General features: G+C 51.8%; 9 protein-coding genes across 9 annotated transcripts; 6 read left to right on the top strand and 3 right to left on the bottom strand.

The window, feature by feature from the left end:
• Positions 1–219: 219 nt before the first annotated feature.
• Positions 220–1,353, top strand: ACET3X_008113 (uncharacterized protein). The gene is made up of 3 exons (XM_069454250.1): positions 220–375; positions 429–802; positions 850–1,353. Exons 1-3 carry the CDS (start codon positions 278–280, stop codon positions 1,227–1,229), a joined length of 852 nt encoding a protein of 283 aa, XP_069303715.1. The 5' UTR covers positions 220–277; the 3' UTR covers positions 1,230–1,353.
• Positions 1,354–1,776: 423 nt separating this feature from the next.
• On the top strand, positions 1,777–3,072 carry ACET3X_008112 (uncharacterized protein; the record flags this gene model as incomplete). Its single annotated transcript, XM_069454249.1, has 1 exon — positions 1,777–3,072. One exon carries the CDS (start codon positions 1,777–1,779, stop codon positions 3,070–3,072), a length of 1,296 nt encoding a protein of 431 aa, XP_069303714.1.
• A 2,523-nt stretch (positions 3,073–5,595) lies between these two features.
• ACET3X_008111 (uncharacterized protein) lies at positions 5,596–5,958 on the top strand (the record flags this gene model as incomplete). The annotated part of the gene is made up of 2 exons (XM_069454248.1): positions 5,596–5,882; positions 5,937–5,958. The coding sequence occupies 2 exons, from the start codon at positions 5,596–5,598 to the stop codon at positions 5,956–5,958; spliced, it is 309 nt and encodes a 102-aa protein (XP_069303713.1).
• Positions 5,959–6,310: 352 nt separating this feature from the next.
• Positions 6,311–7,424, bottom strand: ACET3X_008110 (uncharacterized protein; the record flags this gene model as incomplete). The annotated part of the gene is made up of 3 exons (XM_069454247.1): positions 6,311–6,825; positions 6,900–7,056; positions 7,116–7,424. The coding sequence occupies 3 exons, from the start codon at positions 7,422–7,424 to the stop codon at positions 6,311–6,313; spliced, it is 981 nt and encodes a 326-aa protein (XP_069303712.1).
• A 438-nt stretch (positions 7,425–7,862) lies between these two features.
• Positions 7,863–9,353, bottom strand: ACET3X_008109 (uncharacterized protein; the record flags this gene model as incomplete). The annotated part of the gene is made up of 4 exons (XM_069454246.1): positions 7,863–7,976; positions 8,027–8,591; positions 8,644–9,277; positions 9,329–9,353. 4 exons carry the CDS (start codon positions 9,351–9,353, stop codon positions 7,863–7,865), a joined length of 1,338 nt encoding a protein of 445 aa, XP_069303711.1.
• Positions 9,354–11,085: 1,732 nt separating this feature from the next.
• Positions 11,086–11,796, top strand: ACET3X_008108 (uncharacterized protein). The gene is made up of 3 exons (XM_069454245.1): positions 11,086–11,284; positions 11,334–11,436; positions 11,568–11,796. Exons 1-3 carry the CDS (start codon positions 11,100–11,102, stop codon positions 11,757–11,759), a joined length of 480 nt encoding a protein of 159 aa, XP_069303710.1. The 5' UTR covers positions 11,086–11,099; the 3' UTR covers positions 11,760–11,796.
• Positions 11,797–12,578: 782 nt separating this feature from the next.
• On the top strand, positions 12,579–14,402 carry ACET3X_008107 (uncharacterized protein; the record flags this gene model as incomplete). The annotated part of the gene is made up of 1 exon (XM_069454244.1): positions 12,579–14,402. One exon carries the CDS (start codon positions 12,579–12,581, stop codon positions 14,400–14,402), a length of 1,824 nt encoding a protein of 607 aa, XP_069303709.1.
• An 855-nt stretch (positions 14,403–15,257) lies between these two features.
• On the bottom strand, positions 15,258–16,886 carry ACET3X_008106 (uncharacterized protein; the record flags this gene model as incomplete). Its single annotated transcript, XM_069454243.1, has 2 exons — positions 15,258–16,348; positions 16,406–16,886. The coding sequence occupies 2 exons, from the start codon at positions 16,884–16,886 to the stop codon at positions 15,258–15,260; spliced, it is 1,572 nt and encodes a 523-aa protein (XP_069303708.1).
• Positions 16,887–17,587: 701 nt separating this feature from the next.
• Positions 17,588–23,151, top strand: ACET3X_008105 (uncharacterized protein). Its single transcript, XM_069454242.1, has 5 exons — positions 17,588–17,876; positions 17,954–17,997; positions 18,051–21,347; positions 21,414–21,615; positions 21,667–23,151. Exons 1-5 carry the CDS (start codon positions 17,709–17,711, stop codon positions 23,038–23,040), a joined length of 5,085 nt encoding a protein of 1,694 aa, XP_069303707.1. The 5' UTR covers positions 17,588–17,708; the 3' UTR covers positions 23,041–23,151.
• The last annotated feature ends 2,304 nt before the right edge of the window (positions 23,152–25,455 follow it).

Raw genomic sequence — 25,455 nt, 5'->3', positions numbered from 1 at the left:
TCAATTTCGACTCATGTGTCAAAGGCGGACAGGGCGGTGCCTCGGTCCCTCAAGAGCAGTGGCGCAGTGCAAAGCGCGGGCGCGAGAATAATTCGACTGTCTGCTTCGGCTGACCGTCAGACATGGGAATTTACATGGGCCGGCGCGTCATACCCAGGGTCCGGCCAATGGAGAGGGCGGCTAGTTCCGGGCGGTCATGGTCGCCGCGTTTGGAGCTTCACATCGCGAACGACACCATCGGCCATCGACCACGCAACACGACATATCCACGCACATCATGGTCAAGACACTCGTCGGCGCCCTCGCTCTGGCAGCGCTGCCCTCGGCCCTCGCCTTCCGCAACACGTCGCCCTTCTTCCTCTTCTCGACGGCCGAGTACGCATGCCACCCAGCAGCGCATCCTGACGTCTCCAAGCTAACAGCTGCAGCCTGCTAATCCCCAACACCGACGCTGCCATCGCTGACTCATCAGAGGTCACGGCCGACGTCCTCAAGGCCCTCGACCACTGTCCCACCCGCTCCTACGTCGTCGTCGAGCAGAGGGGAGTCTCGGCCGCCGACTATGCAGATGGCCGCGCCGCGCCACAGCTGAGCCGCTACATGGCTGGCCAGCACGCCCACGTCAAGTCGACTGTGGCGATAGCAGACGTTGTTGGGAACGTCGATGCTGCAGCCATCACCGAACATCTCGTCTCCAAGTGCGGCAAGGGCTTCAATGACGACGATACATGGTTCTCCAGGCAAACTCTGAAGGCGCCGTCGACTTCACACGCGCTTCGCATCGAGCAGCTTCAGTCTGATGGTAGGAACAATGCGTCTAGCATACTGAACGACGGCTAACTAGTGCAGATGCCACGCTCGAGAACTTCATCGTCAACGACGCCAAGTCCCACGACTACACCGTAATCTACATTACCACTCCCCAGACCGAAGCGCAAGCCAAGGAGACGCTCGAGCACCACACATACGAGATGGACAAATCCTTCCCAGACGCTGTGCAGATGGAGCTGAAGCGCGACCTTTCTTCGCACGCCAAGAGGGCAAACTCGTCCGAGGGCGGTCTTTTCGAAAAGTACCAGTACTTCACACCCGGCATCTTCATGGGCTTCGCTGCCATCATCCCCTTGTTCCTCATCCTTGTCGTCGGCATCCGCGCCCTTACCAGTCTCGAGGTCTCATACTTTGCCTTTAGCAAGGAGATGGGTCCCAATGCGCAGAAGAAGCTGTAGGCGTCTTAGGAATGCATCAAGGAATTTGTTGGCGCGCAATGTACATCTTGTAAGTTAGTAGGCATGAGGAACCGGCGTTCACGTGGCTTTGGGTCTGTAGCGAAATACCAACATTGTAGTACCCAGGCTGTATTGTTATCTGAGATGTTGCCTTGCCATGCTGATAGCAGAAACCCCTGCCTAACCCGCACTCGAGATATGGACCTCGACGCACGCTGGCGGGCCGTTCGGGCGTGCTAGACTGATGATGTTACCTGGCCGGTTCCCCAACACTTTACCGAGAACTCGACATGCCGGAGCAACCACTCACGTACGCAGTCAGCGCTAAGGCATTCATCCACAGGTACACAAAGATGGAACCAAGTCCGATGTGTGGACACCGCTCCGGCATACCATGTATATCTATCGCTTCTGTGCTCTAACTTTATTACAAGCCTAAACTGCTTTCCAGCGATAATCCATCGACTTGTTCACTCGAAGCCGCACATTCCACCGATCTAGTAATCCCAGTACTACCCTTGTAGGAATACATTTCACGCCTTCTGCCATGGCCTCTCCAAAGCCGATGGATATCATCATCCTAGGTGGCGGTATAGCCGGCCTAACGACCGCTCTCTCCCTCACCAAGTTTGCTCCTGCCGCGTCCACACCAAACATCACCATCTTCGAGATCAGGCCAGAGCCTGCGACCATCGGCGGTGCTGTAAACCTTACACCCAACGCTCTGCGTCTTCTTTCACATCTAGGGGCTCTTGACGAGATCCGCGCCAAAAATTATGGCGCCGAGTGTCTTGCTGTCGAAGTCTTCGACCTCTACACTAACGTCAAGATCGCAGAGAGCTCATTTAGAGGACCAGACGGAAAGGGATTGGGTGATCCTCCATTCACCGCTCTCAGAATCACAAGAGGCGAAGCGCTCAAAGGCGTGCTCGCCGCCATTGAAAAACACCCAAACATCAAGCTCACATGCGGCAAGAAGACGGTCAAGATCAACGAAAGCGACACTGGCGTGAGCATCAATTTCGAAGACGGAGGAAGCGCAAAGGCCGACATACTAATCGGATGCGACGGTATCCACAGCGTAACCCGCCTCCAGCACGTCGAGCCCTCACGCAAAGCAATGTACAGCGGCATATGCAACGCCTTTGGCTTTGCACCGCGGCGCAAACTGGAATCCAGCCACGACTACGAGCCCACGCACTTCCACGTCAGCGGCATGAACTTTGGCCGTCGCGGCATGATGCTGACCTCGTTCCACGACCACGCACAAGAAAGCATCTACGTCGGCGCGCTGATGCAAGTCCCCGAGATTGCGGACCGCAACGGCTGGAAAGCCGCTGGGGCAGATGTACAAAAGATCCGCGACGAGATGCTCGACCGGTACTCTGGCGCTGCGAACCCGCAGATTGCGCACTGGATTGAAGACGCGGAGGGTCTGTATCTCTGGCCGGTATTCACGCTGTCCAAAGGAGGGAAATGGGCTACCGATCGCGTCATGTTGATTGGAGATTCTGCGCATGCTATGCCTCCGCAGGGCGAATCTACAGGTATTGTCTTTGAAGATGGTGTCTTGTTCTCGCGCTGCTTGGCTAAATGGATGGAAGACAAGCGTGATCGGGGTGTACCTGTCAAGGAAGCGTTTGATGCGTATGAATCTCTGAGACGCGCGAGGATCGATACGGCTTTTGATGAGAGTCAGAGTGTTGTCAAGACGGTGCAGGATACGCCTTGGTTGGGGCATAAGATTAAGATGAATGTTGTGCCGTGGTATCTTTGGTGGACGAGGAGTTACAGGGAGAAACATTTCGTGGAGGACGTTACGACGTGCGACATCGGGTATTGATTGGCTCTGTTACTTTTGGGCGTTCGGAAAGGCTTGGGAAGGAATCTGTTGCCTGTCTCGTTAGAGGCGGACGATTGACCGTACTATTGGAAGCGGCACAGTATTTAGGTACGGCCCATACAATGTAGATCATGTCCTTCATTTGCACCTCAGATATTCGGCATATTTGTCTCTCAATTGTCAACGCTCTCAAAGCTTTCATGTACGATGTCGTGCTGACGACTCTCGGTGTATCGCCCGCTTGCAGCAAGGAAACCCTTTGCGATATTCTTAGACGCTACCCCATGTCTTACTATTGTTCTCCGACTCCTTTTGTTTGCCATTACATTCCAGCCCCATGGAGCCTCGTGTGTCTCATGGTCCAGACACAGAATCCAAGTTATATAGGAAGCTTTCTCTGATCTTTCTGATTATCCTGCCAGCTACCATACCATCACTTACCATCATCTCAGATACACCACTTTGGAAGCCCTCAGAACTCTCGATTCCAACATGCGGCCCTTCTTCGACGCGTCAGAAATGCCCTCATTCCGCTCTCTTTCAGACGACACAAGGTGGTACCGTGCATTACAACCCAACTGCACTGTCAGTCCTACCACAAGCCCTATCGCAAGCGTTGCTTCAATCCGAATGACGGCTCCAAGACCAATTCTCGAACGTCACGACTCGGCTGTAGCCGGATCGACACTGAACCTATCGACTTGATGGAGAATGCGGCTGACGAAGGCTGACCTTGGCGCATATCAAGCCAATGAGCCACGGTAATGGGAAAAAGGAAAACAACCTCGAAATGTTGGAAGAAATAAGAGGGGCTTGGGGCTGTTCGATGCTGAATATCCAGATGAAGATTCAGCAGAGAGTGTAACTGTAAAACGGACCGTACCAACTCGGCACTGTACTTCTCGCTGTAACATCGGTGAAAAGGGACGTAGTGTTGTAATCTGATGATAGACTGCGTAATCATCCCGGCACTTGAATATACCTCCTCCAAGTACATTCTGCGAGTTGCCTCTTCCCAAATCTCTTAAATCCACATATTCTCTCAAAGCACACTGAAGAAATACGTGCTCGGAACATCCCGGATCGTCCGTCTTCTTTCTCCATCTCACTGGCCCACACGTCCTACTACCCTCTTACCAAGCAAACAAGACACGATGCCTGCGCAACTCAACTTAACCCAACCCGCCCACTTGCCCCATCAAGCAACTACAGCTCCTCTATCGATCACTGCAACATAACCACCTTGATCCATGAACATTTCTAGACGAGAAAAAAAAAGGCGAGTCGCTGCGCAGCGTACCGGCACTGCTGCACGGGAAGTGGCAAGTGGCGCGCCGTAATTGGCTCGAGGCCGGGTTACTTGCGCTGGAGAGTGGATTGTCACACCGGTACACTTACCCGGTACATATTGGCAGCGAGCCGCGTGCTGTCAGGTTGTTAGGTTGTTCCCTGTTGTCGTTGTATTGAATTGGCATGCAATGGTGTGGGTTAAAAAAGAAAAGGTGTGTGAGAGAATTGGGGAAAGTGACATCTTGGAGGTGCAGCAAAGAGTACCTAGGTACGTGGTTTGGAGGGGTAAAGTTGCGTTAGGCTGCGGTTGGTGGAAATGAGCGAGCTATTGAACGCCGGCGTCTCTGCTTCCACCAAAGTTTCCTTGCGATTCGGGATTTAGTGTAGGTTTTGTGGACGCAGGAGGGTTGGAAGCTTCCAAAGGCTTTTGATGAGTAAAGACTGTGCGAGAACCGTACTGTGGAAGACCTTCTGCGGCTCCGCACCAAGCGCTGCTGGTGCAAGACGGTACCAAACTTCAAAGGAAACCGGTTCCTTGTAGACACCACACCTTCTCTCCACGCGCACGCGCACGCGATCAAGGACAGCAAGACGACCCAACAACCCGCAGTCGACCTTGATGTTCGGCAGAATCGTGGGAGGGCCTCGTGCCGTCCCTAGCCCTCGCTACCATCTCCTCCTTTCCAAACTTCGACCGCTTCAACCCCGTGCCACACGGCTGCATGAACGGCCCAACTCCTAGCAACCCACTACTCTCGACGCCGCGTCTGGAGCCCACCCCCAAAGAGGATCCTTAGCGCTACATGTGATCGCAATCTACTGCATAATCACCAGGCTAAGTATACGTTTGCAGCCGTTCCAGTAATCTACAGTTGAAATGTCAGCCTGCCAGATGCGGAAAACCGCCCCACCCTTGGTGGTTGAGCCGGGCAGGTTCGGTACGAGACCCATAAGCTTGGTGTTTTGACCCTTTTGCTTGTTGTAGAGGATATGAGGTGGTAAGTCTTTGGATTGAACGTTTGTACAATGACTCGCTGGGAGCGACTGTCCTCTCGAGGAAGCATTCGAGCAGGAGTCTTGGCGAAATGGATACCTCGGCATCGTGCGGATCTGTTTAGTATACCTAGCATCAAGGTTTCAGGAACGAAAAAAACCACATTTCATTGAAAGCATCGGATAACAATCCAACAACCTTTCCATCATCCCCAAACTATACACACATCATCACCGACCATGGCGCTCAGAAACCTCAACAACACCTACACGCCCCCTTCAACCCCGCACCTCAAGCCCATCATCATCTGCGGCATCGTCATGGCGCTCTGCGCCGCTCCTACACCGGCCATGTTCCGCCCTGACAATGTCGACTCACCCCTCCCGGAGAACGCTGCTACAGCCGGCCGATGGATCCAGTCTGGCTTGTTTTACTTCATCTATGGCGGGCATGCGGTTGAGACGGTCATGTTTATGAAGAGATTGAGCCAGCACGGTGTTGGCTTCATGAGCGCAGCGTGGTGGAAGTGGGTGGGGACGTGTTTTGTTGGAGGACAATTCTGCTTCAAGCATTTTGATAGGGTGGTGGGTAAGCAGGCGTAGATGGATCTGCTATATGGGGGAGGGCTAGAAGAGAAGGAACCTTGGAAGGCATGACGATGGAGATGGCATGTTAGGCTCAGTTGTTGTATGTGGTCAGTGGAAGAGGATGTAAAAACTGGAGTTGCCTGGGTGCATACGTGTAAGAGTACTTCTTCTCCCTTGTGAGCAGATTCTCAAAAGCATTTCCCTCCATCTACACCGTGGTCACGTTCTTCCCGTTCAAGACATCCAAGAAGGCTGTATAGGCAGGCTTCTTCTGGAAGTTATCCGTCCACAGCAACGCAGACCCCTCTCCATTGAAAGTACTTGGAACCCAAGAGTACTTATCCGCGATACCCTAGAGTCCACCAAGTCAGCACATGGTCTCCAAGTCAAACAGACCGTCAGTGGAACGAAAGTAGCTTACCCATATAGTCATGCCCACACAACGCTGCACATTGATACAACTCTGTGCAATCCTCGCCCAAGCCGCCGCCGCATCCGCCAACTTCTGCGCATTACTCGGCGTACGAGATCGTACATCTAACTCCGTATACGCAACGTCAACGCCCAGATCCGCATAATCCTGCAGCACCTTGGTCAGTACCGCGACACTGGGTGTGACTTCGCTCTGGGTGCCGGTTGGCTCGGAAACGAGATGGCCCTGGAGACCCACGCCGTCGATCTTGACGCCCCAGGACTGCACGAGTTTGACGATTCGGAGGGCGCCGAGGTGCTTGGCTGTGCCGTATTCGAGGTTGTAGTCGTTGTAGTAGAGTTGTGATGAGGGGTCGGCTGCGGCGGCTATGCGGAAGGCGATGGGGAGGTACTGTTCTCCGATTACACGGAGGAAGACGTTGTCTCTATTTGTGCCGTCTTCGTTGAGGGCTGTTGTGGGATTAGCTGACTGTTTCTTGTTGTCCTACGGTTCTTTCCAAGGTTCGATCTACGAGTCTTCCTACCTTCATTGACGACGTCCCAGTGGGTGCATTTTCCCTTGTATCTTCCCATAACCTGTTTGATGTGGTTCTCCATTACGCTCATCAACGTAGCATTGTTGTTGATTTGGTTTACCCAGTTCGGTAACTGACTGTACCAAACCAAAGTATGGCAGCGCATCTACGTCAATTGTCAGCTCAAAGCCTATAGGAGGTTGCGTGGTATCATGGAAGAATCACCTGCTTCCTGTTCTGCGTCGCAAAGTTCGCAACAGCATCTGCATTCCCCCAGTTGAACTGACCCCGATTGGGTTCTGTAGCATCCCATTTCATCGCATTCTCCGGTGTGATGGAACCAAACTCTGCACTGCGGATGATGTTTTGCTCAGTGTTGTCATTGCGGATCGTCAAAGAAGTGCCAATGTAGGAACGACCTCGCGTCTTGATGGCGGCATCAAGCGCTGTAGCTGTTTGCTGCCGAGAATCGAGAGGCGTGCACGCGGCAATGCCGGCAAAGGCAAGTAAAGTACTCAATGTAGGTAAACGCATTGTGAGGTTTCTTCGTAAATCGGATGATGGAAGTTGAGGAACCGACTCTATTTAGCTAAACCGTCATCTCAGCACATAAGTGACTCTAACCGATACTCTCACCTGACGATCTCAAGGTATGATGCGAATACCCGCCTTGACATGTATTATGTAGATTGCGACGCCCGTATAGCTGCTTTCCATAGTGGCGATCATACCGGACAGATCTAGCACAAGCATATACAACACGCGTGCTACATGAAGGGCATATCGGAGAAATTAAAGATTGTTAAAATCAAGGCCGATGGGCTTGGTATTTGCTGCATGAGCGGGTGAAAGGATCCTCTAGGACACCCTTTTAGCCTCTTTACCCGCTCGCTACACACCTGATACTTCTCACGACAACACTGACATCCTGCATGATCGACCTGAGAACTATCGCTCAATGACTGGGGCTCACTAGACCGAGTTTCTAGTAGCTAACTCAACAAGAAAGTCGACATTATAAGCCACTCCGCCATCGACGACATAGCTGCCGGAATTCTTGACGTTGATGTCGAATCGACGAATGATCTAGCAAGTCAGCGAATTAGACTGCGGAATAGCATATACGGGGAACTCACCTCAGGCAACACCTTGTACATCTCTAGCTTCGCGACATCTTTGCCCAGACACATTCTGGCTCCGACACCGAATGTAAACTGAGCCGCCTCCAGCTCAAAATTCCTCTTCTCGCCCTGCAACCACATATCAGGCTTGAAGTCATCAGCATCTTGTCCGTAGAAACCTTTGTCACGCTGTACAGTGTATGCGTGACTGGTCACATCCATCCCACCAGGTACATAGTGTCCGTCGATGACTTTCCCTCCCTTTGGTGTCACTCTCGGGAACAGGTTCGGAGCTGGAGGGAAAAGACGAAGACCCTCTTTGATACAAGCAACGAAGAACGGGAGATGCTGGAGTGTCTCGTGGTAACGGATTGGTGTTGATAGGAGACCGGCCGACTCTGCTGCATCGAGCTCAGCCCTGATACGTGAAAGCGTGGAAGGGTCTGTCAAGATGAGTCGAAGGATACATCCCAGCGCCGTGCCGGTGGTGTCTGCTCCCGCTTGATAGAGAAGAGTAACATGAGCGCGCTTTTGCGTTGGAGTCAGTGGAGAGCCATCTGAGTAACGAGCGTCCAGGCAGCTAAATGCGATGAGTACAGGGTGAGAGTTAGAGTCAAGTAGTATATACTTACTACTGCAGGAAGTCTGGTCTCCCATCAAATGGTTTCTCTTTGTTCTGCTGCTCTCGTGTGGTAACCTGACGGTCTGCTTCGCCCATAAGCCAGCCCATTCCATAATCATTAGATGTAGTTGGTAGTAGCAAGGATCCTACAACAGGCAGTCGCAGAATTCTTTCTCTGAAGAATCGGAACCTTCCCGAGAAGCCGAAGAATGTCAGGCCCTTGCGCCAGTTGGTCAACAAATACTTCTCATCGCGCTGATTCTCGACACTACCAAAGGGTTGGGTGAATGCGATGATGCTGAGAATGTCTGCCGCAAATTCGGCAACCTTGTCGGAGAGGCAGATGGTGCGCTTGGCTTCCGCATGTTCTTTCAGCTTTGTGATAAGAAGAGAGACCTGTTCGTCAAAGCGAGGCTCCCATGCGTTCTTTAGTGGGCCAATAGACCATGGCGCATTTGACAAAGCTTTGCGTAAGACGCGATGTTTCTCGCCATCTATCGTGGAAACCAAATGCGGAGGACCTAGAGCCCCACTGTCGTACATGCCGGCTCTTGTGTTACACTGTGGATCTCGATAAATGTCCTTGAGGGCAGAAGGCTTGGGAAAGAGCAACATGGTAGGAGAGATGCGAATCGGGCTATCCGCTATGCCTGTGGTTAGAATCTGCGGCCGTAGAGAACTCGGGGATCACTTACTTCCATATTTCTTAACTAGGTACATAAAGAACTCGGGTTCTCTGTGCAATACACTGACGATGGCGCCAAAGAGAGAGAACGAGGACGCATACCATGGTCCTGGAAACTTTGAAAGAGGATGCAGCTTCTGCATGTAGAAGATTCGAGCCAGTATTGCTACCGAGAGTACCACAAGCGAGGCGATACTTGCGTTGAGAGCCTTCGCAACAAGATCTGTCGTATCCATCACTGCCATCATGCGCACGTCTTTCGTGTGCAAATTGTGGATTGATGGTATGAAGAATACAGACTAGAGGTATGGAAGCAAACGGGGCGCTAGAGATGGTTATATTGCTTGACAGAACTCACCTTCGCCCACCCACCTTACATTGGCTGCATGTTCTTCGCCCTCCATGAGGGGTAAATCCATGTCATGCTTGCATACAAGATGCAAGCACAAAGAGAGTTGTCCTCCTGATGGATGCTCGCCGCTGCAGCTGTAGCACTGTGACAGGTCAAGCCTATCGTATTCGCGCCGTGGTGGATGCCTGCTCTCGGCGTGTGTGAACATATTGAGCGCCTTCGCCGAACCAAGCAAAACGCATGTCTGAACAGCGGCAAAGTAATCAAAACGTTGCTTACGAGATGACCCTAGTTGATCAGCTAGAACAGTTTGAGGGCTGTGAGTGAAGCTCGGGCGAGTGGGCGCTCATCATGCCTCTTTCATGTGCGCTGAGGGGTTGGCCGGGATGATATGCGGGTAGCATGCGGGAACCCTAACGGGAGGAAACACGCGTCTTTACCGCAGCCACTGCTACATGGATGGGGCGGAACGAAGCTCAGTCATCACCTAGTCTGGCAAGACTCTTAGATCGCTATGCATTAATGGTTGCGTGGGCGCAAAGACATAGCATGGCGGATATAAGGAGGTTGGGAGAAGAAAGTTGCCGTAAGGGCACGATCAGACCGCCCAGTTACGTCATCGATTCCGCTTTCCCAAACGGGTAAGTATGAATCCGAGCCGTCGATTCCAGCGAGTTTGAGTGAACAGCGTCAGGCTCAACAAGCCCTCTTGACGTTTGGGGAGTCCATAATCAGCTTCGCTCTGTTCACAGGCTGTGAAGTATCCCTACACTCATTTCGTCCAAACCAAGCTGAGATGCCGCTACAACATCAAGACGATGTGAGGGCGAAAATCATGTTTGAGTATTAGATTGGACGTGATTTCCACCTGGACTTCACTCGGACTCTACCTGGACTTCACTTGGACTGCACTTGGACTGTTGTTACTGCAATCCACGGGTACCTCAAACTTGCCGTATATGGCAAGTGGGTCGCAGTGACTTATCAGAACTGCTTGTAAGACCCCCACCTCCTTCGCCATCCTGCGTCTGCGTCCTTGTCCTTCGCAGCCCAGCGGGCTTCGCGATGGCAACCCTTGATAGTAAGAACACATGTTTTTTTATTGGATGAAACAGCTTGTTTTGATCCCATCTTGGAGTCCCAGAATGGCACAATGGTTCGCCGCATGCGATACGCGCGCCCCTTCCGTATGAATCTTGGTTATTCACGGTAGCGTGATGTAACAGTACACAAAAACAGCACGTCTGGACCGCACATGTATTGAGCACCCCATAGCGATGCTTGGTAGTGAGCCAAAAATGGAAGCTCACTCTACCGCCCTCCCTACAGGCTCCGGCTCTCTAATGCGGGGTTCCGAGAGAAACAGGTTATAACTCTTGATTGCTTTCCTATCTCATGGGCTAGATACTCGAAGGAAAAATCGTACACCATGTCGGAGATCAACCCTTTGGATGTCTTGGCCATCAAGAACGTTGTATCGCGATATTGTCAGGCCCTGGATCTGAAGGACTTCGATCTGCTGGGCAAGGTCTTCGTACCGGATGTTGAAGCCAGCTACCCCTTCAACGAAGCTATACAGAGCCTTGACGAGCTCAAGGATGCGATACAAAACCGGTAGCTCTATCCCCCTAGATCGGCAACGACAACGTCTGACGATACACAGGCTTGGACCAATCCGGACACATCACAACCTCACTACGCAGACCATCACATTCAGATCCGATGCGCAGACGGCTCGGGTAGTGACGTATTTCCAGGGAGTGCACGTAAGTTTCAAGCTCGTCTCATGCAATCCACACACTCTCAAAGTCTCGTGCACGCGCTCGAGTTGTGTTACCACTCAGCGTGTCGCATACGCATACGCATACGCTTGACATCAAGTACTGAATTCTAGCAGTTCGGACAAGGTCCTCATGAGGGCAAGATGCTATGCGCGTATGGCAAGTACGTGGACGACATGGTAATGCTGGAAACGAAGCATAGTGACTTTGATGGTGTGCGCGGCGCAACCGGTATCTGGAGAATCAAGGACAGGACTGTGACCTTCACCCAGCGAATTGGAGATGAGAAGATTATGAAGGAGTATTGAGGGCTGTGAGGTTGGGATAGATACTGTTGTTGCCTTCGCAGTACCTAGTCCACGAATGCTGATGGTGCCTTCTTCCCTACCAAGGCAGTCGACCTTTAGCCACGTGACGGTGCTGCGTACCTCTAGGGCTCCCCACTTAACCTCCAGGATTTCTTTCGCCGCACCTAATCTCACCAGAGATAACAATTTGCTATCGCTATCCGTTCCAACTATTCCGATACGACCATCGCAGTGTTACTATCGCTTACACACGCCGAAATATCCTTCGCGACTATGATGGCGCCGCCCATATCGACCGGCAGGCTTCCATCCAAAGGGGACAAAGCACGAGAGACTAAAGAGGCTATCAATTAGGCGTTGTGCAACATATGGATTCATGAGTAATACAGCCGTTGCAATTGCAAGCACTCACTAACAGATGCAGTGTTGGAGACTGCAAATCGAACAATTTCTACAGACTACGAGCAGAGTGGTATTACTCACCCTATCGCAGCGATGAGATCGAAGCATACAACAAAACGACTGACAAAATCGGCACCGGAGCCACATGCTGCACCGTTTACATCCGCGACTTCTTACGTTCTTCACATGATTTCGCCTACTGCATCCACGGGCATGCGAATCTTGCAAAGTTTCACTCTGGCTTGCACGGAGGAGACGCGGTATGTTGGGTCAAGCATCGACTGGTGATCGAGGTGACGCTAATCATATATATCGCAGTATAACGGCCCAATCCTCGCGTCGGTCATATCGCTACTCGGACAGACCCTCGTGCAAAAGGGTCGGAAAATACCGCCAATCTGTTGGGACGGATTCGAAATGGTGCTCAAGCAGCCAGGAAGACACAACAAGATTCGCTGGTCGTACATGTTTGAGACAGCAAGATTGGCGTGGAGCAAGATGACGTTTGACGTGAACCCCCTGCAATCACTCGAAAAGTTTCTACTAAATGCCACCAACCAAATACGCTATCCAACTACTGAGGAGGCATGGGGGGAAACGGCCATCAGCGCGAATCGGAGGACAAGTGAGGAAGCGAGAAACATTGCTATCAAGATGAATTTGGAGCTACTCAGGAAGAAAGGAGACGACAACGACACCCTCTGCTTTCTCAGAAACGAGCTGTATGGCCGGCGGCTGCGACTGCGACGACCCAACCTTTCAGACAAGCAAAATCGCCTTGTCAGTCGATTCGAGGACCTTCTCGACGAGTTTGACTACTTATGCAGCACCGACAATGCAGATGTTGCAGATAACAAAGCTTCTAAAATCAGCAAGGCTTTGCTGACTGCAGAGAGGGATAGTCTGATCAAACAAATACATTATGAGATCACCAAGCCCCCTGAGCAAGAGGAGCATACATTAGTAGAAGAAGACGAGCCTATGTCTGCAGACCAAGATAACGATACGCCAATAACCGACGAGGAGCCTTCACATCTCAGCGAAAGCAACCATGCCGCTATACGGGATTTCTGCTCCTTTACTTGCGTCGGGTTTGATCAAGCCCAGAAAGTGCTTGCGTTTTACAATTACAATCTCCAGGAAGCTTTGGACTTTCACTTCGAGGACCAGAAGGCAGACCAGATGATCTCGGATTCTATTGAGATTGAGATGAATATCGATTCAGACGAGCCGGAGAGAGACATGCCGTCCAGTCCTCCATCTGGACCTTCTGGTGGTGAAGGTAATGATCCAGCCGATGACTCGCCAATGAACGACATGCCGGAAAGATATGTGCAATCGCCTAGCAAAGACGAATCTAACAATACGAAGGGTCAAGAGCAATCCACGAAATACACTTTCCGAAGAGGTCGCTCTCACGCTGGTCAACTCATTCTACTAGATGCTCAGGGAAATTTCCAATCGCACTTACAAACAGAGCCTTCCCCCAGAAGTTTGTGGGGACAATACAGAGCTATGCGAGAGAAATTACACATACAGTACTACGGTCCCAACACGTGGTTTGACGACCCGGATCCCCTTCGCGGCGTTCCTATAAGCGAACGGGCTGACGACGATGATAAAACAGTTTCGACTGTAGACGTTGAGGACGCTGGAGGATACAAGGACACCAAGCAGAAGAAAGCAGTGATGGAGTATCGAGATAAGCAAGAAGCTCTCCGAGCAGAGAGAACAGCCGATGCTGCAGATATCAAAATGGCGATTGAGCTCGCGGCCAAGGAGCGTGAAGCCCAAGAGAAAAGAGACCACGAATATGCGAGATCACTACACACCCAGTTAAACGCACTAGGGGATGCAGGACAGTGCCCTAATGCAGACGGGTCTGGAGGTGTAGATGGTGATTGGGAAACAATAGCAGTCGCAATTACGCTCTCCAACATGGCAGAGTGTGCGTGGGGACACACCACCGAATGCGAAAACGAGTGTAAACGCAACAATAGCCCTGCACACAGCGAAAAGGACTTCGTGGTGGGCGGCAACAAAGCTCTGTCTAAGATGGACCTTGCCTACATCATGGATCAAGCGGAAGAAACCAACAGACAGAACGCGGAGCACCTAGATACCGAGCCCAACTCCACTGTCAACCCTGGAGATCTCGAGAAAATGGACGATCAAGCGAACGACGCAGAGATTGAACAGGCGAAGTACTTGTTCTACAAGCAAGAACAAGAAGGTGCTTAGAACGACAGTGACTCAGAGCGGATGGATATTGATGGTAACAGCATGGTCGGTTCTTGCTCAGGCTCAGGCGCGCAAAGCGGTGCGGATGGACAAGAGTCCAAGTTGACACCGAGCACAAATAGAGATGCTTTCATAAGCTCGATCACGAACGATGAACATATGGCTTTTGAATCCAGTAAGGAGGAAGGACAGGAAAAGGAAAAAGAAATGGTCGATTCTCCCATGGTGTTCAAGCCGAATGGAGATGTAGGCATAGAAGCCGAAGATGAGGCTGTCAAGATCATGAAGGTCGATGAAGAGGACGATGTTGACATGGGCGGCGGGACTTTGGGTTCCTAGTAGGCTTTCGCTTAGCTTCATGGTCGCGGATGATATGGAATAGAGCTTACGACAAGTCGCGAGATAGATTGTGGGATAGTACTAGTCGTTGGTAATTCTCATCTTCTTCACGCGCCGCATATCACCCTAGGTTATCAGTATCAGTCGAAGCTCATGACAAAGTGACCGCATCACCATCGCCACCATAGCCAATGACCACATATGATTCATATATGAGCCAAGAAACAGGAAACTCATGACAAAGTGTTGTTGTAATTTAACACTAAAGCTGACAAGACTGCACCGTAAAGTGCCCAAAGAAAGCTAGGATGGGTATAGGACCACACACGGTCAAGTGGTGGTGATGTAAGAAAGATCTATAGACCCCGGATCCCCGTCCAAGCGGGTGATGCGTAGGAACATCTAAGTGCATATTTCGTTACTCGTGTCTCTTACATACCTATGAGCAGTACGCAACCTCATCATGTGTCATGGCCGTGTCCATGACCCGAGGATACTGCAAGTCACATTCGCTGACTACTCGTTATCCAAAAACTCTACCATGACACTGGCACCCTTGAGTCCGGCGGCTTCGATCGTATCGTCAACGTGATCGAGAAGGTTCTTGCCCATGAATGCTAGATCAAACTCAGCTCCTTGCTTGCCTTCCCAGGGCACGTCGGATTTGATCCATTCGTAGACACGGCGAACGGGGTCTGTAAGGTTGAAGCGACGCACGATCGGACGGCCTGACGGTCCACGGAACTGGATGCGAGTCGTGACCTTGGGGTCAGTAACAGTAGGCTCGGTATGAGGAGCATGTGCGGAGATCGCAGCGAAGACGGGATTTGAAGGAGCTGCCTCAGGTTCGGCTACTGGCTCCGAAGCGGCTGCTTCTTCGGCCTTGCCCTTGCCCTTGATGTTGTCTGTAGACTTGGTGAGAGCATCTGGGTCATCGTCCTTCGGCCCCTTGCCGTTATCCATGCTGTTCTGCAGTGCCATCTCCAACATCTCCTCTTCTGTCATGCGGTCGACATCCTTCTTTTTGGACTCAGACTTCCGCTTCGCTACAGGGTTCTTCGCGTTAACATTGAGGCTATAGCGATCGAGGAACTCGTGGAGCTGAGCATGGAACTCAACTGGTTCGGGTATTGGTGGGCCTGACCAGACCTTGACTTGCTCTCCCGTTCGTGGGTCAACGATGGCGATGTGGGGATAGGCGTCGGAACTGTCGCGGGCGTGGAAGTAGTAGTTCATGTACTGCTGTCCACGCTGATCATCCTTTGCGTACTGCATAAAGATGAAGTTCTCCCGCACAGTTGCCTTGATGTCGTCGTTCTTCCAGATGTCCCTGTTAAGGCGCTGGCAGTCGAAGATTGCCGGGTCTTGGATGTTGACAAGGAGCCACTTCTCTTCGTCCTTGCCCATGTCTCGCGCCTTTTCCCATGATCCTTGATACATAATCTCGAACGGAGGACGGAACAGCTCTGCGAGCATGTTCATCTTAGAAGACTGTTCAGAAGCACCGCCCGTCGCGGTCGCAAGCTCGCGTCGCCGAGTGCTCGAATCGGTCGTGTTGTCCCAGACATTGGTGTGGGTTGTGTGCTGGTTGAAGATGCCCGCGCGGCCTTGATCAGACGGGTCAGTAAAGTCCGGGAACTGTATATATGAGGTTTGTGGCATACCTGTCCGCCGACGAGCAAGCTGCTCCTGGACCATGGCGTCGAGATCTTCTTCTTCGTCGGCAGGTCCCCAGTTTGAGCCTGGCCCAACAAGTGTTTCCACTCTGCGTTCTATGGGCGCGCGGATATCGTCATTGCCGGCGCCACCAGCGCTGCCGCCGCCGTACATTTCTTCTTGTAACCTCCGTGCCATGGCCTCATCGTCTTCCACGCCTGGTTGTGCCCGTGTGGGTGGCGCAGTGCCTTGTGCGGTGGCATCGAAGTCCATGTCGTCATCGGAGTCGATATTGATGGGATTATGGGCGGAGGAAGCGGCTGCTGAGGGCTGTGATGGCGCAGCAGGAGTATCGGCGAGCCCAGGAGAGTCGAAGAAGAGTTGTATAGCCTGCTCCAAGTTGCCGTCTGTTAGGCGCAAGTACTGAGCGGCCTGTTCTGGGCTGCAGGAAGTGATGCCGCAGAAGTTGGCAACATTTTCCTCATCCATCTTGGGCGACTGTATGTGTTCCGCCTTTTGGAGGTCAAGTCTGGCGTTGAGTATGTGTGGGGAAGTGCGTCTCTTTGACCTGTGGAAAAGGTAGCGGAGGCCTTTGTGACGGCGGTGTGCTATTCCGGAAGCGTTGATTGGGTCGCAGAGGATATTTCGATCGTTGAGCGGGTGTCAGGAATCGTGTGTGGCGGTCGCGACTGTAATCGAGGTAGAACCGTGGTGGGGTAGGTTATGTACCATCAAAGTCCGACAAGAGCTGTCGCGGTGCGCACACAAGGTTTGGCGACGATATGTGAGGCGAATAGACGCGACTTGGTGACGCGGTGAATATCCTACGGGGTGTGAAGTTCGGGCGCTGAGTACCAGCGGTGATTCCAGGTACCGTCGACGGCTGGTGACGGGCGCGGCTCGGCTTGTCTGCTGGTACACGGGGGTAGGAAAAAAGGACGAAGACAGGCTAGGAGGGGGGCGAATTACTAGCCTGGCCGTGTTGTAGGTGTCTGAGACAGGCAGAAGGCGTCGACGTTATTAGAAGCACGTCGAAGACGCGATGCGATTGTTGCAGGCAGTTGCGACTGCGTCATCCCGGTACCCGTGCGCCCAACCCCTGTCGCCAGTGAATGTCCGACACGACCTGTGGCAATCACGGACGAACAGGGCAATACACTAACACACTAACACACTGCATCGCTTGGTCATCCATCTATCCCTCCCGGAGCCGATGAGCCACGCGCTATCCACCGCTGCCTGTTGCGTCTCCTATAACACTCTCGTTTGTTGATCGCCCCATCATCACGATAATCCCCAGCACATCTCAACATGGCGTCGGAACAAACACCAGAAGCCAAAGAGCTTGCTCTCGTGGGCAAAGTTGAGATGCGCATTGCTCTTGCTAGCTCGGAGAAGAAGCTCGAAGACTTGCTCAAAACCTATCTCTCTCCACTACTTCTCAAACTCGGCTCAGATAGCGTTGCTGTACGGAATAAGGTAAGCCTCACATACAGTCGGCTACAACCTCGACACCATCCATCTCGACCACCACCGCTGATAGCGGCTTTTCCCAGGTCATCTCCATATGCCAGCACATCAATACCCGCATCAAGTCACAGTACGCAATCCAGTTTGCCCAACACAAGACCTTGCACTGACACAGCATCCCAGAGACATCAAGCTTCCTGTGGGCGCTCTGCTGAAGCAGTACAAAGAGAACCCTGACGTCTCTCTTATACGGCATTTCGACATTTTGTACATCCAGCAGGGTATATCCCGGCTTACCGTTGGCGAACGACTAGAGCTTCTTCCCGTTCTACTGCAGGGCATCGCCAAAGACTATGACAAGTCCCAACAGCATGCTTCCCAGCTATTCCATCTCATCCTTCGTCTTCTCGTGCACTTCAAGCTTCCTCTTCGCGGCAGCAAAGAGGACGATGAGCTGAGAACCACCTTAGGTCTCTCTGATGATGATGCCGCTTTCCTCTCCAAGTGGTTTGGAAAACTGCTCATGCTGAGCATTGTACGAGAGAGCAATCCCCAAGCCCAAGCCTCATTACGGTGTCCAGGTCTGTCTCCAGATGACTACAAGTTTTTGACGCTTCAAGGCAAGCCAGACGCCTGGGATCCCACCGCTGATGCAGGATTAAACTTGACCGAATCGAAGGCCCTAGTCACACGATTCATGGCAAGTGGACTGTTCACCGACGATGAGAAATTTCTGCCTGCATTGGTTGCATCTGCCGATACCAATTCTCGGATATCCGAAGTCGGTGAAGACACACTGAAACGTGTCATGTTATCCAAGGATCTCGAACAACCGCAAATTGTGGAAATTCTGTTCGATCTCTACTTTGGCTCGAACTCCGCTAGCGGCCCGCTGCCAGTAAAGACACCACTACAGATTCGGATACTAAATGTCCTGTCAAAGTCTGTCAGATGCACCACATATCCACAGCAGATAGCTAGGCTTGTTGAAGAAGGTCTGCTCTCACCGGAACTGAATGCGACAAATAAAACAGCAGGGAGGGAAGCTTCCAAGCATCGCTCAGCTATCTTCTCTCTTGTCAACTTTGTCGCTCGTCGTGGCAATTCATCCGATCTTTCCCAGGTGGCTGAGAGTCTCGTGGGAAATCTGAGAGCTTTCATACAAGACCAGGGCTGGCCCACTCCGGATCGTGATCAGGATATGGAGTTGCGAGGTTATGGATATGAGACCATTGGACTCTTGGCCAAAGCTGCTCCCGAGAAGATTTTGCTTGAACCGTCACTAGACTTGCTGGAGTTCTTATTTCGATCACTCCGCGAAGACTCGGCGGGTAAAGACGTAGCCGTCAGTATAGAGGAGGCTCTCTCCTCAGTACTAGGCGCTTTTTCCAAGCCTTTTGATTCTTCCATCATGCCCAGATTTCGGCAGATACTGCTCAGATATGCATCTGTAGATCAACACAGTACGCCAGCTTCGAGTAAATTTACAAGGAGCACTCGTTATGTTGCGACACGATTTGCCAATCGCTGCCTTCCATACGAGGATGTGCTAGCGCGGTGGATAGACATCCTTGCAGTCAGTGGAGGCGCTTCTGAAAGGCATGAGGTCATTGAGGAGGGACGGCGTGGTCTCGATCCGTACTGGTTCAGGATGTCTAATACTCCTCCTGGTGAACGCGAACAGAGCACACTGAAATTTCCGGACTTCGACAAGCTGGTCAACTTCATCATCGTGCAGCAAGGGCAGGATGAGGACGCCATGGACATTGACGAGTCGGAGGACGCTCTTGTGCAGATACAATATTTCTCCCAGCATCATCCAGGGGCTCTACCGATCGTCATCAGCTTTTGTTCCAGCGTTGCTATGCAGTCTGCACTACTTGAAAAAGACATAGCAGAGGAAATTCCCGAAGACTGGGAAAGGAAACTTGATGCTCAGATGACTACGGATATGCGTGCCCGACAAGCGTTCCGTGCATATGCAGCAGACAAGACCCATGCTCGATCGCTTGCCGTGTTGCTGCGAGCCAGTTTCGACAGAATTACAAAAGACGACGTCAGTGATATCGGTGATATTGGCACTTCGTTTGTGCGAATGTTGTCTTTGCTACCCCAAAGTCATTGGGTCCAAGCAAACGTCGTCCGAGACTTTCGCGCTTTGCAACCTTCCATCGTAGCCAACAACGCTGGACGAAGACTTGCCGCTTCTCACGCGTATGGTCTGCTAGCATCTCATGAAAGCGCTGATCAAGACGCCCTTCAGACTGCCCAAGTAGCATTCTTTGACAAGCTTAGCACTTGGAAGTCTGCAGTCGGTGCTGATATCAACCAGATCAGTGGCATAATTCTGGCCCTTGGCTACTACTACAGCAGGGCTTTCTGGAGAAGTCGTGCAGCATCTACAGCAATCACAGATGATCATCCGATTCAGCAATTGTTACAGTCAGTGGTCGAGATTATGAAGGAGTCCCGGGACGCGACACTGAAGGGTGCAGCCTTTTCTTGTATCGATCAGCTCAGTCTGTTCTATGTCATCACACCCTCATTGCTTTCCAAGTATGCAAAGGTTGAAGATATTGCCCAGCACATTTACGACGCCGCCAAGACAGGCACGACCAGTGCCATCCTGGCTTTGGGCCATCTTTCTATGATCACAGAGGAAGCAGCAGCCGGAGCTGAGGAAACAGCAGAGTACAAGGCCATCGCTGACAAGCTCTACGAGCTGCATGAGGTCCGCCAGCCGGAAGTACACTTTTCCGTTGGTGAAGCATTAAGTTGCTTCGCCAGTGGTTGGGATTCAAAGGCTTTGACTTCCGAGCTCGATATTCTACATCCCAACCAACCGCAAGATCCATGGGATGCGCCTCTACAGACACCAGCTGGGCCCAAGCGGGAGAAGACACTTGGTGCGGTCCTAGAGAAGACATTGAAGGGCTGTGTTCAAACCAAACCCTCACTGAAGAAAGCTTCTGTGATATGGCTACTTTGTCTGCTACAGTACTGTGGTCACAAGCCTGAGATGCAAGGCTACCTCGGCCAATGTCAGGTAGCCTTCAAGAACTGTCTCTCTGATCGCGACGAAGTCGTTCAGGAAGCAGCTTCGAGAGGATTGGGCTTGGTGTACGAAAAGGGTGACCGTCAACTCAAGGATGATCTTGTACGCGATCTTGTCGGCTCGTTCTCGGACAACAAGTCCAAGATGGCTGGTACTGTTACAGACGATACTCAGCTTTTCGAACCTGGTGCGCTGCCAACTGGAGATGGATCAATCACAACATACAAGGATATCCTGAACCTGGCAGCTGAGGTTGGAGACTCAAGTTTGGTGTATCGGTTCATGTCAATGGCATCCAATAACTCCATCTGGTCAAGTCGAGCTGCATTCGGCCGCTTCGGCTTAAGCAATATTTTCTCCGATTCTAGTGTCGACGGATATCTGGCTCAGAATCCTAAGCTTTACCCAAAGCTCTATCGGTATCGGTATGTTCTCTGTCTGAGAGGATGACTGAGATTCTAGATTGGCGAGCATACTAACACAAAACTCAGATTTGATCCAAACACGAACGTACAGCGCTCCATGAACGATATCTGGAACGCGCTCGTCAAAGACTCTTCGGCCACTATCGACAAACACTTCGATGCGATAATGGATGATCTGCTAGTGAGCATCCTTACGAAAGAATGGCGCGTTCGACAGGCTTCTTGCGCGGCTATCGCGGATCTCGTGCAGGGAAGGAGTATCGAGAAGGTAAGCAGGTCATGGTGCAAATGCATGACGCACACTAACAATGTCATGTAGTATGAAAAGTATCTCGACGCGATCTGGGGCAAAACCTTCAAGGTTCTCGATGATATCAAGGAGACCGTACGCGTTGCGGCAGCATCTCTCGCCCGCGTCCTCACTGGCATCTTGACACGTTCCCTAGAATCTGGTGATGGCTCTAACAAATCTGCAACTATCCAGCTCGAACGTGTCATACCATTCCTCTTTTCGACCTCTGGATTGGAGTCTTCGGCTGAAGAAGTCCGCCTCTTCTCGGTGCACACGTTGCTCCAGATCGTCAAGAAGAGTAACGCCAAAACACTCAATCCCCACGTGCCAAAGCTCGTCGAACGCTTGCTTGGGCTGCTCAGTAGTCTAGAGCCTGAAGCTGTCAACTACGTGCACCTCAACGCCAGCAAGTACAATCTCACAGAGCAAAAGATCGACGATATGCGACTTGCAAGCGTGCGTTCTTCGCCATTGACCGAGTCTGTGGAGCGTTGCCTGGATCTGGCAGACGCAGACACCATGGCCGCCCTTGTACCGCGAATTGAAGCTGCAATGAAGAATGCAGTTGGCCTGCCGTCAAAAGTGGGGTGTTCGAGGGTGCTGGTCACGCTCGCTACGCGACACCGTTTCTTGTTCAGCCCATACGCCGACAGCTTCCTCAAGTTGATCCAGAAGCAAATCCACGACCGCAACGAGACTGTCAGCTCTTCATATGCGGCTGCGGCTGGCTATCTTGCACGTCTCGCTTCGGATAAGCAGATCATGTCTACTGTCGCCTTTGTGAACAAGCTATACTTTGAATCCGAAGAGAACAGCGACAGAAACCGACTGCTAGCAGCAGACATCATGCGCGCTATCTCCTTGTACGCTACAGACCGTTTCACTTCTTTCGCTTCCGAACTGCTGCCATTCATTTTCCTGGCTAAGCATGACTCGGAAGAGAACGTTCGAAAGAGCTTCACAGAGACATGGGACGATCACGTTGCAGGCCCACGCACTGTCTCTCTCTACTTGAAAGAAATCCTCGCTCTCTCTGAGAATCATCTAGAAAGCAGGCAATGGGCCATCAAACACACTGCTGCGAAGACTATCGCAGACTGTGTCCTACAGATTACCAACGCTGTCGGTAGCGAAAAGATCGAGCCAGCCACTGCGAAATTCATCTGGCCAGTGCTGGACAAGGCTCTAAGTGGAAAGAGCTGGGAAGGAAAGGAAGTTGTGCTAGAAGCTTTTGTGCGGTTTGTGGAGCGTTCGGAAACGTATTGGCAAGCTGGAGAGAATACAGATGTGGCTAAGCAATTGGAGAAAGTTGCAACGAGGGAAAGCAAGAGGCAAGAAGGCAAGAACGAGAAGGTTGTTGCCGGGGTATTAGCGAAGCTGCGAGAGCATTTGGGCATATAGGGCATTGCCAAGGCTCAGTAGAGTGACCCATTGCTGGTCTCTAGACTTGCCACTCGATACGTAGAAAGAACACACACCCTAGGCTTGGAGCTTCCAACCCGCTAATGTCAGCCAGATGCTTACTGCGTTGGAAAAGTTGGTGCATCTACTCGCCTAAGTTGTCACAGATGATCTCACTCACAACACCGGATAATTTGTGTGGCCTCAATAATTTACGTATGAAGAACAAAGCCCATGCCCCATGAACACTGACTCATAAACTATACTCTTCCTTCGCTTCCATTAGTTGAGGCGTAGTTCTTTCCGCACCAGGCCGCCTTGTTCTCGACCCGCAGGCCACTACCCTTCTCATTTCATGATGCAATGTTCCAGCCCTACGTCCCGGTATCGCTTGCATTTCTTGACTAGCAGCTGCACGAGCGAGGCACAGTCTACGAAACGACGATGAAGCGATCTTCATGCAGATAGACGGTTTTAGGTTTTTTACGGGCATATCTGATAGCCTTCCCGCTGCATGCAAGTCAGAATATGTGATTGATACTCATGCACGCCCATCGCCCTGTCTTGCCCTGTTGGAGTTGGTGTAGAGTCGACGTGTGTGATGTGTGATGTGACGCTACAAGCGCAAAGTTTATGTTGAAGCCTGTATTATGCGAGCGGCGGTCTACTCCGCCGAATGCACTACCCGATCTAGATATGCGAGAAAGTCTCCGAACAAATAGCCACGTCGGCAGTTTTCTTAGTTTTTCTTGCTACATCATCTCACGTCTGAAAGGTTGTTGGTTGTTATGCCCGCGATTCTTAGGCGGGACCTCCAACACGGCCTTACGGGGCGTAGCCATCCCCAAGGCCTAAGCCCCCGTCACAGCCCATCCTTCCCCCCTTAGCCATGGTCTTGGGAATGGCGTTAAGCGCGTCTCTGACACATGAAAGGACGTTGCTACCTATTGTGTCTTCTGTGCCGCAGCACCGCTGGCGCTGAGATGAATAGCAGCACACCGATGACATCCTTTGCGGCACGACTGTTGCAGTCCCCGAGATTTGATTTCCATGAGTCAGAAGCAAGCGCGGTCGGGACGCCGTACTGTTCGTAGACCGCTTTCTCGCTGCGCCGGCAGTGTGTGTGCGTGGGTATGTGCCGCTGGGGAGTGTACATACGATGTGGGCTGTGAGAGTACTGCTAAGGCAAGGGAAGATTATGCGCAAGAGACGCGGCTCGGCGCTGCTCCGGCGGTATGTATTCCATCGTGTCTGGCGTCCAAGGATCATTGTACATGGACGTGGACATGTCACGACATTGAGCATTTTTTCGAATAACCGAGATCAGAAAACAGACGTGCATGCAGTTAGCGGCGTGCTGCTCCGCGAGCGACGATGCTGTCTTCCGATCACCAGCGTCCCTTCCCGTGTGGCTAGTGTGCGTGTGTCTCGATGGATCCATCTATCCATTTGCACCCAACTTCTCACACATACACACATACCCCATCAAACCCGATGCCCGTGCCCTCTGATCGATGGGCAATAACTAGCTCAGACTACTTACACCTCTCTGCACTAGCCCAACTAACAAACTCAATAGCCCATCCGCAACCTCATCCGCATCCCCATTCCTCTTCACATGACCATCATACGCAAGGGAATCAGCGACCTCCCCAGCCCACGCCCTAGCGCCACCCGTCTCCACAGCCCTGGTTAAGCGCCCACCCCACCCCTGTGTCATCCCCTGTCCACACCACTTCGCCCATCTCATTCGCCAACTGGTATATCGAGCTAGGAGGAGCGGGAAGGTTACGCAGTCTTGGGAAACTTTGGGCCTGAGCGTTTCTTTGCTTCTTTTTTCTGCGCAGTCATTGTCAAGTCATACGCAGTAAATGGCTACCTAACATAACGCCTTTTTTTTGCCCTTGCTTCTGCAGGCATGAAGGAGAGCGGCGAGACCCTGCTACCTAGTCAGGATGCAACTGCACGCTCTTTGCCGAGGCGACCAGAAGGAAAAAAAAAGGGCAGATGGGTGTGGCCTGTTTTCAACAAAGGTGGCTAACGGCTAGGAGAGGTTGATTGGACAGACTAAGCGCATATAGATTGCCGTGCGTTATCTGGGAAAATAATGGCTTCTTACGGCGGGTATGCGTGCCCGCGTCACAAGGCGGTCTGTCGATTGAGCAAATGGCCAGAGGAGGCTCGTTTTGTTGACTTTTTTCTTGCTCACCGGCGTGACCGAGCGGTGTGTAGTTCTATGTGTAGGGATGTTGTGTGGTATAACCCCACCCTAGTCAGTCGATCAAAACAATCAAGATCAACATGTGCAAGAGGAACATGGTTTGGATAGTGTAGGTATCGTGTTTCATTTCTCTCTTTCTCTCTCTGGCTAGTACGGGCAGATTCGAAACCTGGATGCAAGTGGAGAACCATTAC

Source organism: Alternaria dauci, chromosome 8 (assembly GCF_042100115.1).
Source record: "Alternaria dauci strain A2016 chromosome 8, whole genome shotgun sequence".
Taxonomy (NCBI): Eukaryota; Fungi; Ascomycota; class Dothideomycetes; order Pleosporales; family Pleosporaceae; genus Alternaria; species Alternaria dauci.
This window is presented reverse-complemented; position numbering and strand designations above follow the sequence as displayed.

What these genes read in the sequence shown, in the direction of transcription:
- ACET3X_008105 (XM_069454242.1), top strand. Translation starts at nt 17,709, where the DNA reads ATGGCGTCGGAACAAACACCAGAAGCCAAAGAGCTTGCTCTCGTGGGC. An exon ending in AATACCCGCATCAAGTCACA is followed by an intron (nt 17,998 to 18,050) that starts GTACGCAATCCA and finishes ACAGCATCCCAG; the next exon opens with AGACATCAAGCTTCCTGTGG. An exon ending in AGGGAAGGAGTATCGAGAAG is followed by an intron (nt 21,616 to 21,666) that starts GTAAGCAGGTCA and finishes AATGTCATGTAG; the next exon opens with TATGAAAAGTATCTCGACGC.
- ACET3X_008108 (XM_069454245.1), top strand. Translation starts at nt 11,100, where the DNA reads ATGTCGGAGATCAACCCTTTGGATGTCTTGGCCATCAAGAACGTTGTA. An exon ending in AAGGATGCGATACAAAACCG is followed by an intron (nt 11,285 to 11,333) that starts GTAGCTCTATCC and finishes GACGATACACAG; the next exon opens with GCTTGGACCAATCCGGACAC. An exon ending in CGTATTTCCAGGGAGTGCAC is followed by an intron (nt 11,437 to 11,567) that starts GTAAGTTTCAAG and finishes GAATTCTAGCAG; the next exon opens with TTCGGACAAGGTCCTCATGA.
- ACET3X_008113 (XM_069454250.1), top strand. Translation starts at nt 278, where the DNA reads ATGGTCAAGACACTCGTCGGCGCCCTCGCTCTGGCAGCGCTGCCCTCG. An exon ending in TTCCTCTTCTCGACGGCCGA is followed by an intron (nt 376 to 428) that starts GTACGCATGCCA and finishes TAACAGCTGCAG; the next exon opens with CCTGCTAATCCCCAACACCG. An exon ending in CGAGCAGCTTCAGTCTGATG is followed by an intron (nt 803 to 849) that starts GTAGGAACAATG and finishes TAACTAGTGCAG; the next exon opens with ATGCCACGCTCGAGAACTTC.